The 14374-nt window shown below is 37.2% G+C and overlaps 1 protein-coding gene across 5 annotated transcripts in view; it reads left to right on the top strand.

Moving 5' to 3' along the window:
* Positions 1-14374, top strand: part of Nalcn (sodium leak channel, non-selective) — a 324306-nt gene that overhangs the window by 198601 nt on the left and 111331 nt on the right. For 4 of the 5 annotated variants that reach the window (XM_029469212.2, XM_029469211.2, XM_029469216.2 and 1 more), the window contains exon 15: positions 3483-3557. The exons of the other annotated variant lie outside the window; for it this stretch is intronic. In XM_029469212.2, the coding sequence (XP_029325072.1) occupies positions 3483-3557 (75 nt within the window). The remainder of the gene's footprint in view (positions 1-3482; positions 3558-14374) is intronic. 5 annotated transcript variants of the gene reach the window in all.

Genomic DNA, 14374 nt, shown 5'->3' with positions numbered 1-14374 from the left:
CAAATTCAGTAAATAAGAATAATTAATAACAATAATTCTATTATAAATTATTACGTTGGAGAGAAACTGAAAAGGATAAGAGGAGAAAGAGGGGCCCTTATGAGATAGAATTGGAAGTTGATGCTCTAAGAAAAAAACAAGTGATGGCCTGTGGGTACCAGAAGCTACAAGAGGAAAGGAAGGATCCTTTCCTAGAAGCACTGGAAGACATATACTCCTGCTGCAGGCTACCCTTTAGACCTCTGGCCTCTAGAATGGTGATAGAATAAATGTCCACAGGGAAGGCACCAAGTGTATGCATTTTTGCCTCAGCAGCTCTGAGAAACCACACAGAAGACATCACTAGGAACCAAAACTCAGCAGGAGCTGAGGTGATGGCTATACTGGCAGATCAAAAACCCAGGTTCTCCCACCTCTACAAACAAACCATTACTCCCCATAGGAGATGGAAAATGTCTTATGTAGCTCACAATGGACCAGGTGCCAGGTGATGTGACCATGCTTGACCTTAGACTACTCCTGAAGAATTAGAGCATATATTCTAACATAATAGACCCCAAGAATTGAGTTGCATTGATAGAAAAATATTACATTTTCAGCCATCAACAGAAACGAAAAGACTATTATCTCACCAAATTTACTCCTAAAAATGCCAAGAGAATTTATTTCCATATATCTATTTTTAATATTGGTCATTCATCTAATTTTTTGGTAGAGATTTAAATGGGGAAAGTGGTAGCTGTGCTTTGTTGAACTAATAATATTATAGCCATAGCAAGTAAATGTATAGTAAACTCTATGGGCTAGTGATTGATCCAGAATAAGTAAAGAGTTGTATCTGTTTCTGAACCCAGGCCTCACCTGAACCACAGTGTTTTCACCTATGTAGATAATAACTGTACCTGCTGGATTCAGTTGTAAACTCTACTTTGAACAATATTGCATCTGAGTCCCAACTATACTATGTCTGATACATTCCTGGAATTCTCTGAACTGTTAACAAATTGTAATCTAATAGGATAACAATAACATCACTGTGCTTCAATACCCTTCATCTGGATGGTGCTAGAGAAATAATTAAATCTGCTAAGCTTCCAACCTTTCCGTAAAGGTGGTAGAGACAAAAAACAAAAACAGTTTTATTCCTGAAGAAGTATTGAGCCTAAGCCATGGTCGGAATTCAGGTGACCTAGTAGGCACAACACCACGTACATAGTCCAGTGATAGAAATAGGCAAGTTTTAAAAGGATTCAACAGTGATATTTGATGAATATAGTTCATATAAATCTTACCTGGTGACTTTCAAGATGGGCTGGTTGTCTGTATCCAGAGAGAAAAACACCAAAGCCTATCTCCAGGACAAGTCATTTTACCGCTTGAAACAGGATTCCTAGGTTAATCCCCATCCTCATACTAGGTTGGGAGCCTGAGGTCCTTGGTGGTTATTTACATTTTAAAGATACAACTCTCAGGTCCTTAGAAAGACCTTTCCTAAATAATAATGGAGTAAGAGTCTGAGGTAACTGTATGTGTAGACAGCTCATAGACAGTGAGAAGAATGTACAAGTGAGAATGTGATTTCTAAAGAAATTGTTTAAGAACATTGAAGATGGTTCCCCCCACCTTTTGGATGGGTGTGTGTGTCTTCTGGGGAGACAGGAAACCCAGGTGAATCCAGACATGGAACAAGGCATATTCAAATGCCTACCGCCAGAGCTGTGAAGCATCTCTTATGGTTGGGAGGCCTTGGGAATACCTCAGCATCTGGATGTGGCTACAGGAAAATGTTGATTCCCCTGAGCCATAGCTTTTCATCACCAAGGTCACAGAAAAGAATTAAACTTGGAGTGAACTGGGGGAAGGCCCAGTTTAGAACAATGCCAACTCTAGAGTGAGCCTATTCTAACTAACAGGGGTGGACCAGAAACTGCAACATCAGGAAACATCTCTGGTCTGGATCACTCTGAACTGTCTTCAGTAAGGAAGCATGGGGGTACTAATCCCCAGCCAATCATCTCCTCTCACAACCTTACCCCTTGCTATCTGTTTATTAAACCTGGGACAGAGCAAGCCACTAAATTCTGCATAATAATCTCTCTGGCACAATAACTCACAACTCAATTGCCTCAACTTTCATGCCATTTGGTTCAAGCATCAAATATTAAGAAATGTCAATGGCTTCTTCAAAGGGAAGTTAAAAAAGAAGAATGCAAATTAGGACTGAAAACAAAAATGAACTGAACATGGAAACTGCAGGGATTCCAGGCGAAAGAAGGACTAGAAATTAAAATATGTTAAATGCTATTGTATGTTTGCTTTCTTTCCTGTGTTTACCTATTCCAAAGATGCATTTTTTTAAGTTTGTGAACTATCTCAAACATATAAAGAGGGAAATTTCTCATTGCTACACAAAGACAGACATTATGGCTACACTAAATGATGTGGTCTGAACATCTCTTTAATTCCTTTTCTATTTTGCTGGATTTTTACCATATATACTTCTATTATTATAGTGGAAACATTTTCTGTTACCATAAAGATTCATGATTTGTAATTTGATACCATATAATAAATTATCTACATGCTGGGAACTTGCTATCAAAGAAACCTTTACTGTCTTGAACAATTTCTCTCATTTGGGAACTGGAATAAGCTTGCTTGGGTGTGTTTCAGTGTCTCCTCTTATACTGTCAAAATGTCTGGGGCTGTGGTCAACTAGAAAAATTGAGCATCTGCTTCCAAGACAGGTCTCTCACAAAGGTGTTGGAAGTTTCCTTGCTGGCTGCAGGCAAGAAGTCTCAGTTCACCAACAGATAGTTGTTCATAGTGCTTCCCTCATACTTGGCACATGGCTTCCACCTGAGCCACACGGATCCAAGAGAGAGTAGAGTAAAATCGACTTTCCTGTTATTGCCTCTTTTCTAAAACCTTCTGGTTACTTATTCAATGTGTGAAACTACAGAACACATCATTTGCAGCTAACAGCAACACTATGGGACAGCTTGAAGAGTCCTTGCCACCATGGAAATATTTAATATTGACCTGAATTAGATCATTGAATTCTTTGTAATTGTATTAGCTTCTTATACAAGTTTAGATGTCATTCCCAGAATCTCATTGTTATAACTTACCATCCAAATAGCACCTTTGCATATTAAGATATTTTTAATCATTAATCCAGATAATTTCTTAGGTTAGTTTCAGAAAAGGGGTTGTTAAATTAAAATAATCATAACTTCCTTATTAAATTTCCTTCATGAAGTAATTAATATTCTTATTATTTATGTGACTTTTGTATTTCCTGCCCTGTGTTTGTGACGTACACTTTAAAGTGTCTTTGCAATGAGTCACAGTGTGTATTTATAATTTTCAATTGATGAATTCTTTATCAAATATTTTTTAGGTAGATATTCTATATTATATATGAAATTTTGATACCTATAGCATGTGGGTGTTTTCATTGTTATTTAACCATTTTATAGATCCTCCTGAGTTTGTTTGTTGCTGTTATTTTGGACAACTTAGAACTTGATGAAGATCTAAAGAAGCTCAAACAAGTAAGTGACATGTGGGAGTTGAAACATAGAGATGAAATCTCATTCACAGCGATGTTGACTTTGGACCATCAAAGCAAAACATTAATTGAAAATCTTGAGACAGTGTCAGTTAATGAATTTACTTTTTAAATCAATCTCCTATATAGTATCAAAGGATATTTTCTCTATTATTCTACTAATATCCTTAGGCTAGTTCCATGATATTATTTTGAGTAAAAGTAAGATGGACATAGTTTAAGACAATGGATTTTAAGATCATTTTTCTTCCATTAAATGAAGGTTGTTTAGAAACCAAATTCCTAAAGCCTACACTTCCATACTACATATGTAGGTGCAATGATTTTTCTTTCATCATAAAAGTATTAAGAAGCAACTTGTCTGACTTCTAGACACTAGAAGAACATCTAGTCTGGGTGCCCAAAGTGATTATTCAAAAATAAATAAGATAAATTATCAAATATGTGACTTGTTATACCTGAAACCAGACTGTATTAGGGCAGAAGAAATTATATCCAAAAATGGAAATTGAAGTGTATAAAGGTTATGTTAGCCATGGCAGACAGATCAGCCAAATAGATCCATAGTTCTCTTGCATGGAGGAGTATTTGCTCTTGTCTGGAATGTTTCACTTTATTGAAAAATAAAGGGAGGGAGCACATCTGCAGAATATTTTCTTGGACTTGCCCACACATTGCAAGATGATGAAAAATATTAACAATAAGACCCAAGACTCTTAAGCAAACCTTTGGAATGATGTAAAGGCTCTTACACATTCAGAATTTTCGATTTTTGCTTATTCGGCAAAAGATAAAACAACATAATCTATTAAATTTGTATTTTTAATATCTTCTAATGGTCTGATTTATTTTAACATTATATTATTCTCATCTCCAAAGTGACTGATTTCACCAAGGGTATCCATAAGGGTTGACAAGCATATTTGTCATAAAGACTCCACCTCTGAGCGTACCCAGGAAGGTTTTAAGCTCCATAGTGTGCTGAACTATGCAGGCAAGTGAATCTGTGGCAAGGGTCATTTTCTCCTGATCTTTTCAATGTGTGGTTTAGCGGAAATGCTCTTCAAGCGAGTGTCAGGATGTTATTCTACGCCAGTGATGTGAAGTGCTTCATGTGGCTCCTTTGTAGAAAAAATATATTATGTGTGAGCTCAACATCAAAGCTATCACATACATAATTTGACAAGACCAATAAAAACCTGCTGCTTTCCAAATCTGGCATTTATATGTGGATTTCCTGTGTGTCATATTTATCATTCATAGATCTTGAATATATTTTATATATTCCCATCAAAACTGTATACATAAAAATGAAAACCATTCAATTTTTTTTAACTGATCTACTACAAGATTTAGTGTGGGATTAAACAACCACTGAATAAGTAAAATACCAAGTAATTTCAACCTATATTTGCAAAATACTCCTGCTAGAAGGCGGTTTTAAAAAATTACTTACAGCAATTTTTTGGGACCTATAAACCGAAACCTAAATATATTTTGCAGTGATGGTATTTTGAATGTTTGAATTTGTATGTCTATGTATTTTTTTAACCTTCATATATCCAACAGTCAGTCACTCTAGGCTTTTCATTTATTTTTATCTAACTCCAAATGAAAAACCAACAATTAAAAAAAAATCATGAGGGCTGGCAAGATGGCTCAGCAAGTAAGATCACTGATTGCTCTTACTAAGGTCCTGAATTTAAATCCCAGCAACAACATGGTGGCTCACAACCACCCGTAATGAGATCTGACCCCTTCTCCTAATGTGTCAGAAGACAGCTGCAGTGTACTTATGTATAATAATAAATAAATCTTTGGGCTGGAGTGAACGGAGCCGACCGGAGCAAGCAGAGGTCCTAAAAATTCAATTTCCAACAACCACGCAGGCTCACAACCATTTGTACAGCTACAGCATACTCACATACATTAAATAAATAAATAAATAAATAAATAAATAAATAAATAAATAAATAAATAAATAAATCTTTTTTTAAAAAATCATGAGACTTGGAAGAGGGATCAGTTGGTAAACTATTTCTCATGCAAGTGTGAGCACATGAGGTAAGATCCCAGGGATTCAGGTAAAGGGCCATATGTGGTGTGCATATGTAAATCTTGTACTGTCAAGGTAAAGATAAGTTTTCTAGCTGGCCAGCCAGCCCAGACAACATAGTGAGCTTTGCATTAGTTAAAGAACTTATCCCCAAAATAAGGTAGAAAGCAGTGGAAGAACACACTGATGTTGTCCCATGGCCCTAATATGAATGTACCATATGGGTACATTCATATGTGTACCCATATGTGTACATATACTCAACACATATGCACACATACATGATCACACGCACACACACACACACACACACAAATACATGCCACCCCTTGCAAAGCCCTAATTGATATCTCACTTTTCTCATGAGCATTAAAATGTTAATTATATATGGCTCTTCAGTGTGTATGTGTGTGTGTTATAAAAAGTTTTATTCAGAGTGTGACACTTTAGGCCTGTTATCCCAGATGAGAGGAGGCAATAGGATCAAGAGTTTGAGGCCATAGTGTGTATTATGTAATTATTATGTAATAAGTTTGATGTCATCATGTCCTTCAAGAATCCCTGTTTATAATAAATAAGTAAGTTGATAAATAAAGAACAGGATTTTTTTTTATTTTTTGAAACTCTGTACATCTGAGTTATTATCCAATTGTTCTTACCTCTAATTTAGGCATCTTCTTTATAAATTTAAAGACATTTTCAGCACTGAAAACTCCAAGTAAAATAAAGTAGTGATTCCATTTTAATAGTGGCTTTAGGGGATTGTTTATTCATGATTGGACTGAAACTACATATTTAATTAATCCATCTATTAATTTCACACACCAAATCCCTTTAGTTTCATATTTAAAATCCATTGGATCAAAAATTATCATTCTAAATTAAAATGGTTCTTGTTTATTTTCTTCCTCTCTTGCACAAGAATATTTTGTGTTTTCATTAGTTTTAAAAGCTGCATCACACAGCACTAGAGAGATGGTCAAGTAGTTGTGAGTACATGGGCTCTTACATAGGCACCATGACCCATACAGCAGCCCACAAACACCTATAACTCCTGCTCCAAGGAAGTCAACCCACTCTTCTCTGCTCTGTGGGCTCTTGCAAATATGTGGTACATAAACCCGAAAAGATATGTACACACATGCATACATAAGCACACACATGCATACACAGACACACACAAAATTATACAGTTATAAATAAATGTAGCTTTTAAAAACATTGTATCATTTTAAAATATTCATTGTTTTTCCTTTTTCCAGTGATCTTAGCCTTTGAGGTTGCATCATTTGCAGAAAATATTTTACCCCAGATAGAGTAGAATAGAAAAGATATGTTAAAAGATTACTTTCCTAACATTTCAACTTACACATTCCTTAATTCTGCTGCTTCAGTACAGATACTATTATATCCATCTAACAGATAAGGGAATGGAACACAAGAGACTGAAGGTTAAACAATAAACAAATTTTAAATCTAAGAATGGAAACAATGTAGTTTGGACCAAAAGCCTATATTTCTAAAGATCTAAACTATATTGACTCTAGTTGAATTCATATAAATGTCAAATGTAAGTCAGATATGCAATGAATCTATTCATAAGATGTTAATTTTCATATGTGGTATTATTGATAATTGATCATAATTATAATTACTTTGTATGATATATCATGCATCATTTTATATTTTATGTATACTAATTGTTTATATTAAATTTAAAATAAGCTTGTCTGAATGTGAAGATCTGTGGAAAAGATGTGTGTGTGTGTGTGTGTGTGTGTGTGTGTGAGAGAGAGAGAGAGAGAGAGAGAGAGAGAGAGAGAGAGAGAGAGAGAGAGAGAGAGAGAACAAGTCAAATGACAGACACATAAAGAAAAAGACATTGGACAAACTTCTCTGGCATCAGTTAAAAGTGACCTTGGAGCTCAGTGCTGTAGTGATAAGAGGGGGATGTGGTGGAGTGGAAACTTTGAAAATTACAAAGAAATTCTACAGCTTTAATGATTTAACACAAAGTCAGACCAAGAGAGATATAAAGGGTGTTCATTTAAGCAATATAAAATTCATTAAACTATGAGGAGGAAAAATCCACAGAGATGCCTCAGGGAAAGAATCTCGAAAATCAGAAGTAGATAGTCTGTTTAGATTAAATTCAAAGCTATGAAATAAAAAAAAAAATTCTTCAGCTACATTTCTCATCAAAATTCTCATTCAAGGGCTTGACAGAGTTGACAGCACAGCGGAGTGTGGACACATAGCTCCTCATCTTGTTGACTAGGATTTTTTAGAAGCATAAACAATAAAATTACTATCGTGTGTATTATAAATTAATACTTTTTTATCCCTATCTTGCATAATGTTTATTTTTTGTGTTGTGTTAACTGGTTAAGGGATGCCCACATAATTAATGAGCAATGTTATGGATGTATCTGTAAAAGTGTGTCTGATAAGGCTTAGCAGTTTTATTCATAATCTAAGTAAAGCAGATCCACCAGATGGGTAGATTAAGGTCCAAAAAGAACAAAAAGGTAGTAAGAGTCAAATTTATTCTTTGTCTGATGACATGAGGTAAACAACTGATTTCTTCCTATTCTTCAGGTTCCTTCTGGTCCTCAGGGTTCATTCAATGGCTAGAGCCTACACTATCAGCTCTCTGGGAGCTACATCTCCAGCTTGCAGAGAAAAGACAGGAACTTCTCTGCTTTTATAATCTATAGCCAGTTCTCTCTCTCTCTCTCTCTCTCTCTCTCTCTCTCTCTCTCTCTCTCTCTCTCTCTCTCTCTCTCTCTCCCTCCCTCCCTCCCTCCCTCCCTTTTTCTCTCTCTCCCTGTCTCCCTTCCTCCCTCTGTCCCTTCCTCTCTCACTATTGATATTCTGAGTAGTATGTTCCTCTACCTTGAAGCTTTCATTCATATCTCTGTTGTTTCCCATACATTTCAAATTCAGGGGCACAGAAAATAGTGCTGCCTGGGACATGATTCAGCTAAGTACTGGTTGCATCTTAAGAGCTGTGTTAAGGTCTTCCCATACTTAATATTTTACCAACCTCTCATGCATGAATTCAAGATAATGTGACTTCAAAATGAGCAGTGTTAGTAGGATAAAAATAAGCATCAGCTACTGAAAACTCCCAGTGCAGGGCATTTCATACTAACCAACCAAATTCCATCCTAAATATTAAAAGCACATTCAGAGAAGTAAATTTTTTTTGCCTCAAATCATGTTATTTCTAAGTACCAAAGTTGGCACAACACAGGCTCCAAACTTGTATCCTATCCTTCCAACCTCTCAAAGCAGAAGTTCTTTCATCATCGAAGAAGAACATATCCAGACAGTGGGGTGGATAAGATTGCAGCCAATTTGGATATCAGCATATTCTCACCTTGCAGGTGTACAAACAGGAAGCCAAACAATAATCAGACTCAGGAGCCAGACATCACTGTTGAGGGTAGGTGTGGAGGAGGGTGGTAGGGCTGAAATTTGTTGAGCAGAGATGAATTCTTCAATCTGTGAACAACAGGGATATACACATCTACATACTTGTGTAAGGTCACCAGGAAGCCGTCCCTACTTTTAAAGAGCCTGTGAGATGGTGAGGAAGTTGACAAGTAAACAAACTGGAGGCAGTAATGATAATGAATATGGTGGGCAACTGACCAGAGACATGACCAGTGAAATCAGGGAATGGGGTATGCCAGGAACTGAAGGCAGAGCAAGTAACAAAAGAGGTTGGAGGAAGAAGACATGAAGGAGAGCATCCATAAAGAGTGGAGATTCAGCCACATATTCTGATATGATAACAATACATAAAGCATCCTGTCATAAAACGTCACATACTGTACCATCCTATTTACATGGGTTAAATGAGTATCTACGTAGTCAAGTCCACAGACACACACTAGAAAGTTGCTTGCCAGAAATTAGAGATGTATAAAAGGACTATTGTTTAATGTGAATAGAGCTACAACTTTGTAAAACTGGAAAGTTCTAGAAGTCTGTGGCACAACAGTGTGAATAAGCCAACACTACTGAACATAGGCTTAAAAGGGGTGAGATGTAAGTTTTTTTATGCATGTTTACCACAATTCATGTTTTTATTTAAAATGAGTAACCATCATAGCAATAAAGAGACAGTGATAGAAGTAAGGACAGGTGCAGGACTTTGATGGTATAGCTGGATTACAGAAAAGGTGTGAATGGCAGCTAAGGAAGTAAATATGATTTCCCAACTCCCACCTCTCCAGAATTATATTTCTAAGCAGATCACCTAGTTGTTGGTGGGTTCTCAATTATGTGAACTGTATCAACAGTGTTTAACTACAATGCACCCAACCTTTTCTCACTGGAATATGCGTTGAGAATGATATTTGTACAACACACTGGGAACACACACAGCTGGAGGAAGGATCGGTAACTAAGATTTCTGATACTCTCAAAAGCACTCAGCTGCCCAGGAGATAGGGGATCAATACTTTAAAGAACCTAGAAATCACTAGTATCTGAGAGTTGAGAGGCACCATATTTTACTCAAAGCTATTAATGCCACTAAACTCCACTTTAGGCTACTCTCAGTCTTTTGGTTGAAGAGACTTTTTTTTTTTTGTCAATTTATATATCGTATCTCAGAACTTTACATAATTTCCAAAGATAATCTTCCATATTGTATTTAATATGATATTTCTAAAATAGCATTAGTAAACATTTTTTTCTAGTAAGTCTGTCGTACTAAAACATGGACAGCTATAAGACTGACTAAAAGAAATCATTAAGACTGTGAAGTGTGTAGAGCAAAGTTTAAGGCAAGAAGTAACAGCAAAAACTTGGAATTTGGGAATGTCAATAATTAACATCATGATAACTGGATATATAGTGTTTAAAACTGCATTGAAGCTCGTGCCTGAAATTCCAGCACTCAGGAGACATATGACACCCTGTATAAAGAAAGGTAAAAAAAAAAAAGAAGAAGAAAGAAAGGAGAGAGGGAGGAAAGGAAGGAAAACAAAGGAACAAAGGAAGGAATAAAGGGAAGAAATAAAGTTGGTGCAAAAAAGGTAATTTTCTTCTTTTTCCATTACTGAATTTATTTATTCACTTTACATCCCAATCATAGCCCCTCCTCTCCTCCCAGCCCAGTCCACCTCACACAGTCCTTCCCATCTCTCTCCTTCACCTCTTAGAATGGGAACTGTGCTCCCCAGCACCAATCCACCCTGTTATCTTAAGTCACTACAAGAGTAGACATTCTCTGCCATTGAGGCCAGGCAAGGTGGTCCAGTTACAGCAACAGGATCTACAGGCAGGCAACAGAGTCAGGGTAAGCACCCACTCCAGTTGTCTGGGAACCCACATGAAGACCAAGCTGCACATCTGCTACAAATGTGCAGAGGGCCTAGATCCAGCCAAGGCATGTCCTTTGGTTGGTGGTTCAGTCTTTGGGAACCCCCAAGGGTCCAGATTAGTTGACTCAGATGGTCTTCTTATAGAACCCCTATCCCCTCCAGATTCCTCAATCTTTCCCCTAACTCTTTCACTGGACAACATCTTGATTCAAGAAATCAGGTCGTTCGAGGCCAGCCTGGTCTACAAAGTGAGTGCCAGGACAGCCAGGGCTACACAGAGAAACCCTGTCTCGAAAAAAACCAAAAAAAAAAAAAAAAGAAAAAAAAAAAGAAATCAGGTCAAAGCAGAAAAGGAACCTGTCAGAATTATATTCTGGTATGAGTTCAACTGTGGCCCTCTGAAATGTTTATAGAAGCCTTAATGCTAAGTGTCTATGGTGTAATTTAAATGAAAATAGCATCTTTGTAGATACCATTAAGCTATGATGCAACTGCTAAGGTAAAACCAAATCCAATGTGACTGGAGTTACTGTAGGAAGAGAAGGAACACAGACATATGGAGAGGGCACCAGTAGTGAGGAAGACAGATCTGGGGGTCAAGCATCCACAAGAATTTATTGTTAACCCAGTCACTCAGAGCTCAAAGACTCACAGGCCAAGACACCCCTAGAACATCTAGAAAGAACTTACCCTAGGGAAATTTTGATCTCAAAGTCTTGTCCTCTGAAAGGTGAGACAGTAAATGTCTGTACCACTAAGCTACATAAGTTTGGGGACTTTGTACTTTCAACCCTGAGAAACTAACATTTTTCAAAGCTTCCTTCATCAGCTTCAAGATGAAACTTTCAGAAACTGGGATGTTCCATGGCTGAATGCAGAAGTCTAGGCCAGCTAAAAGCAGTGTTGTGAGCAGTTAGGACCATTTCCTTAGCCTTGAGTCAGTCTCTCAAAGATTATCAATATGAGACTTCCATGCAAGAATATCCCTATAAATTGTTTCAAAATTTCATTTCATATGTTTTGGATGAAACCAGATTACCTTCAGGTGATAGTGTTGTGTGAACCTCACCAATGTCTCATGCCCTGCCATTCCAGAACTTTTTTGGTTAGTAAAGTCTCTTGACAATGAACAAATGTAAAACTCTACCCTATATACTATAGAATATATACACCATACACTATAGACTATAGACTATTTCTTCAAATGTGCAATATCAAAGGAAAATTTGTATCAGTTTTCAATTATAGTAGTTCAGAATTGAGTGTGTGTCTATATGCATGTGTGTGTGTCTGTGTGTGTCTGTGTGTCTCTCTCTCTCTCTCTCTCTCTCTCTCTCTCTCTCTCTCTCTCTCTCTGTGTGTGTGTGTGTGTGTGTGTGTGTGTGTGTGTGTGTAGGCTCAAAGGTTGATGCCTGGTTGTCTTTTTCAGTTGCTTTCTATCTTTAGATTTGAGACAGTCTTTCACTGAACTAGGCACTCACTAATTTAGTTAGGTTGACTGGCCAACTGTATGGATGATCATCCTAACTCCATGCACGTACATCCCATTTCTTTGGGTACAGGAGTGTACTGCCACGCAGACTTTTTATGTGGGCTCTGGAGAGCTGAACTCAGACCTTCTTCCTTGTGCACAATGCAATGTCCTAATCGAGCCACTTCCCTACTCCTCAAAATGACATTTAATACAAAACCTCACAGTACTCTGCAAGATTATCAAATCAAAATTATCTCATGGTTTTCTGTTTGTTGTGGTTCTGTTGCTATTTCTTTGTTTTGTAAAGAGTAAGTGTGAAGTAAAAATGTACCCAAACTGGGGACATTATTCTTCAACTCTGCCCAAAATAATTCCTTCCTGGGCCCTGCAAAAAAAAAATTCTTTCTTGTTCCTCCCTTTAGTCTGAAGCAGAGCATATTTAAGAGCTTGCTGCACAAGGGCAATACTAAAGTGAAACATAACAGTATTTTTTTTTTTTTTTTACTTTCCAGCTCCAGTCATAGGCAATAGAAGAGTAGATTATCCTGGTTCTGAGGACAAAACTGTAACAATTGGCTCTTAGCCTTATGAAGTGTCTAACTGCTGTAGACTCACGAGCACACATTCATGGCCATGTTACTTGTCCTGAGGCGTGAGGATGAGATTTTTACCCTGAACAGACCTAAGTATTAAGTAAAGATGCACATGGGCAAGGGCACGATTGCCTCTATGGATTCAAGCTTCATACAGACAGTTTGCTTTTATTCTTCTGAATAGATCAAATATTTTTCTATTCTTCCCAAAGCCCTCTTAGTTTTTTATTGTTCATTTAATCATCAAAAATCTGAGTCCTTGCTATAAACAAAATGCTGCATCAAGCTCAATGGTAATAAGACTATGAAAGTAACTTTACCACTCTGGAGTCCAATTTGAATACAAGCTCAATACCGCTTGTGAAAATGTGTGGAGCCAGGAACATTTCACACTTTGAAGTTGCCCAGATTTTGAAATATTTGCATACATTTTACTACCTTATTATTCCTAGTTTTCTCAGCCCAAATCTATAGATAAGATGTGACATCTTCAATTTGACAATGTGGGTCTTAACTCCTGTATATTATTGGATATGATTGTTTTCTACCTTCTTGACTGGCATCTCTGTTATATATCTGGTCCCCTAGGACTATAGATATAGGCTCTCAAAAGGACTGTATGGATCTGATATTGACATCTGAGAAAGAGGAGCTGGATTCCCTGACTCTGGATGTAGCTATAGTCACTGGACCCCATTCTTTCCTTTATGCCCAGTGTTTCTTCTCTTTTGTTGATGTTTGTACCGTATGAAACGTTTTGAAAAATAAATGCCTTTAATATCTCCCCTGTTCATTACTGGGTACATGCTGACACCTCTCCACCCTCTCAAACCTCAGTACCCAATGCAGACAACATGGTAGTCATCACCACAGGGGAGGGTGTGACAGCCAGTTTGTGATAAACAGCTGGGCCATGGATGCCACTGGCTTATGGGTCAGGCTCTAGAATGAGAGCTGCTTCGACAAAATTCTGTGTGAGCAGCAGTTTCTTAGAACAGTGAGAATTTGTCAATCTTTAATTTTCCCCTTAATGAAAACCTAGGTTGTATTAATAGATGCTATGAGATAGCTTGCTCTCCATTTGAATATGGGTAAAAATGGACTTAAAAGTCAGGAAAGGCACTCATTTCTTCATTTACATAATTTGCTGTCAAAATTCACCACTTTCCTGTGCTTTTTTTTTCTACTCTAAAAGTTCTGAAAGTGAATTGCATCACTACTTCAATGCTCGTGTGGCTTGGTATGTTTTTGATTGGGTCATTTTATCTCACTCTGCAATGACAGGCAAGCTTAGAATTAAGTGCTTTGCTCTCTTGTGTGAGCTTAATATCTAAAGGA

This window comes from Mus caroli, unplaced genomic scaffold (genome assembly GCF_978045245.1).
Source record: "Mus caroli unplaced genomic scaffold, Mus_caroli_1 scaffold_12, whole genome shotgun sequence".
Lineage (NCBI taxonomy): Eukaryota > Metazoa > Chordata > Mammalia > Rodentia > Muridae > Mus > Mus caroli.
The sequence above is the reverse complement of the archived record's forward strand: the minus strand, read 5'-3'. Positions and strand labels throughout refer to the sequence as shown.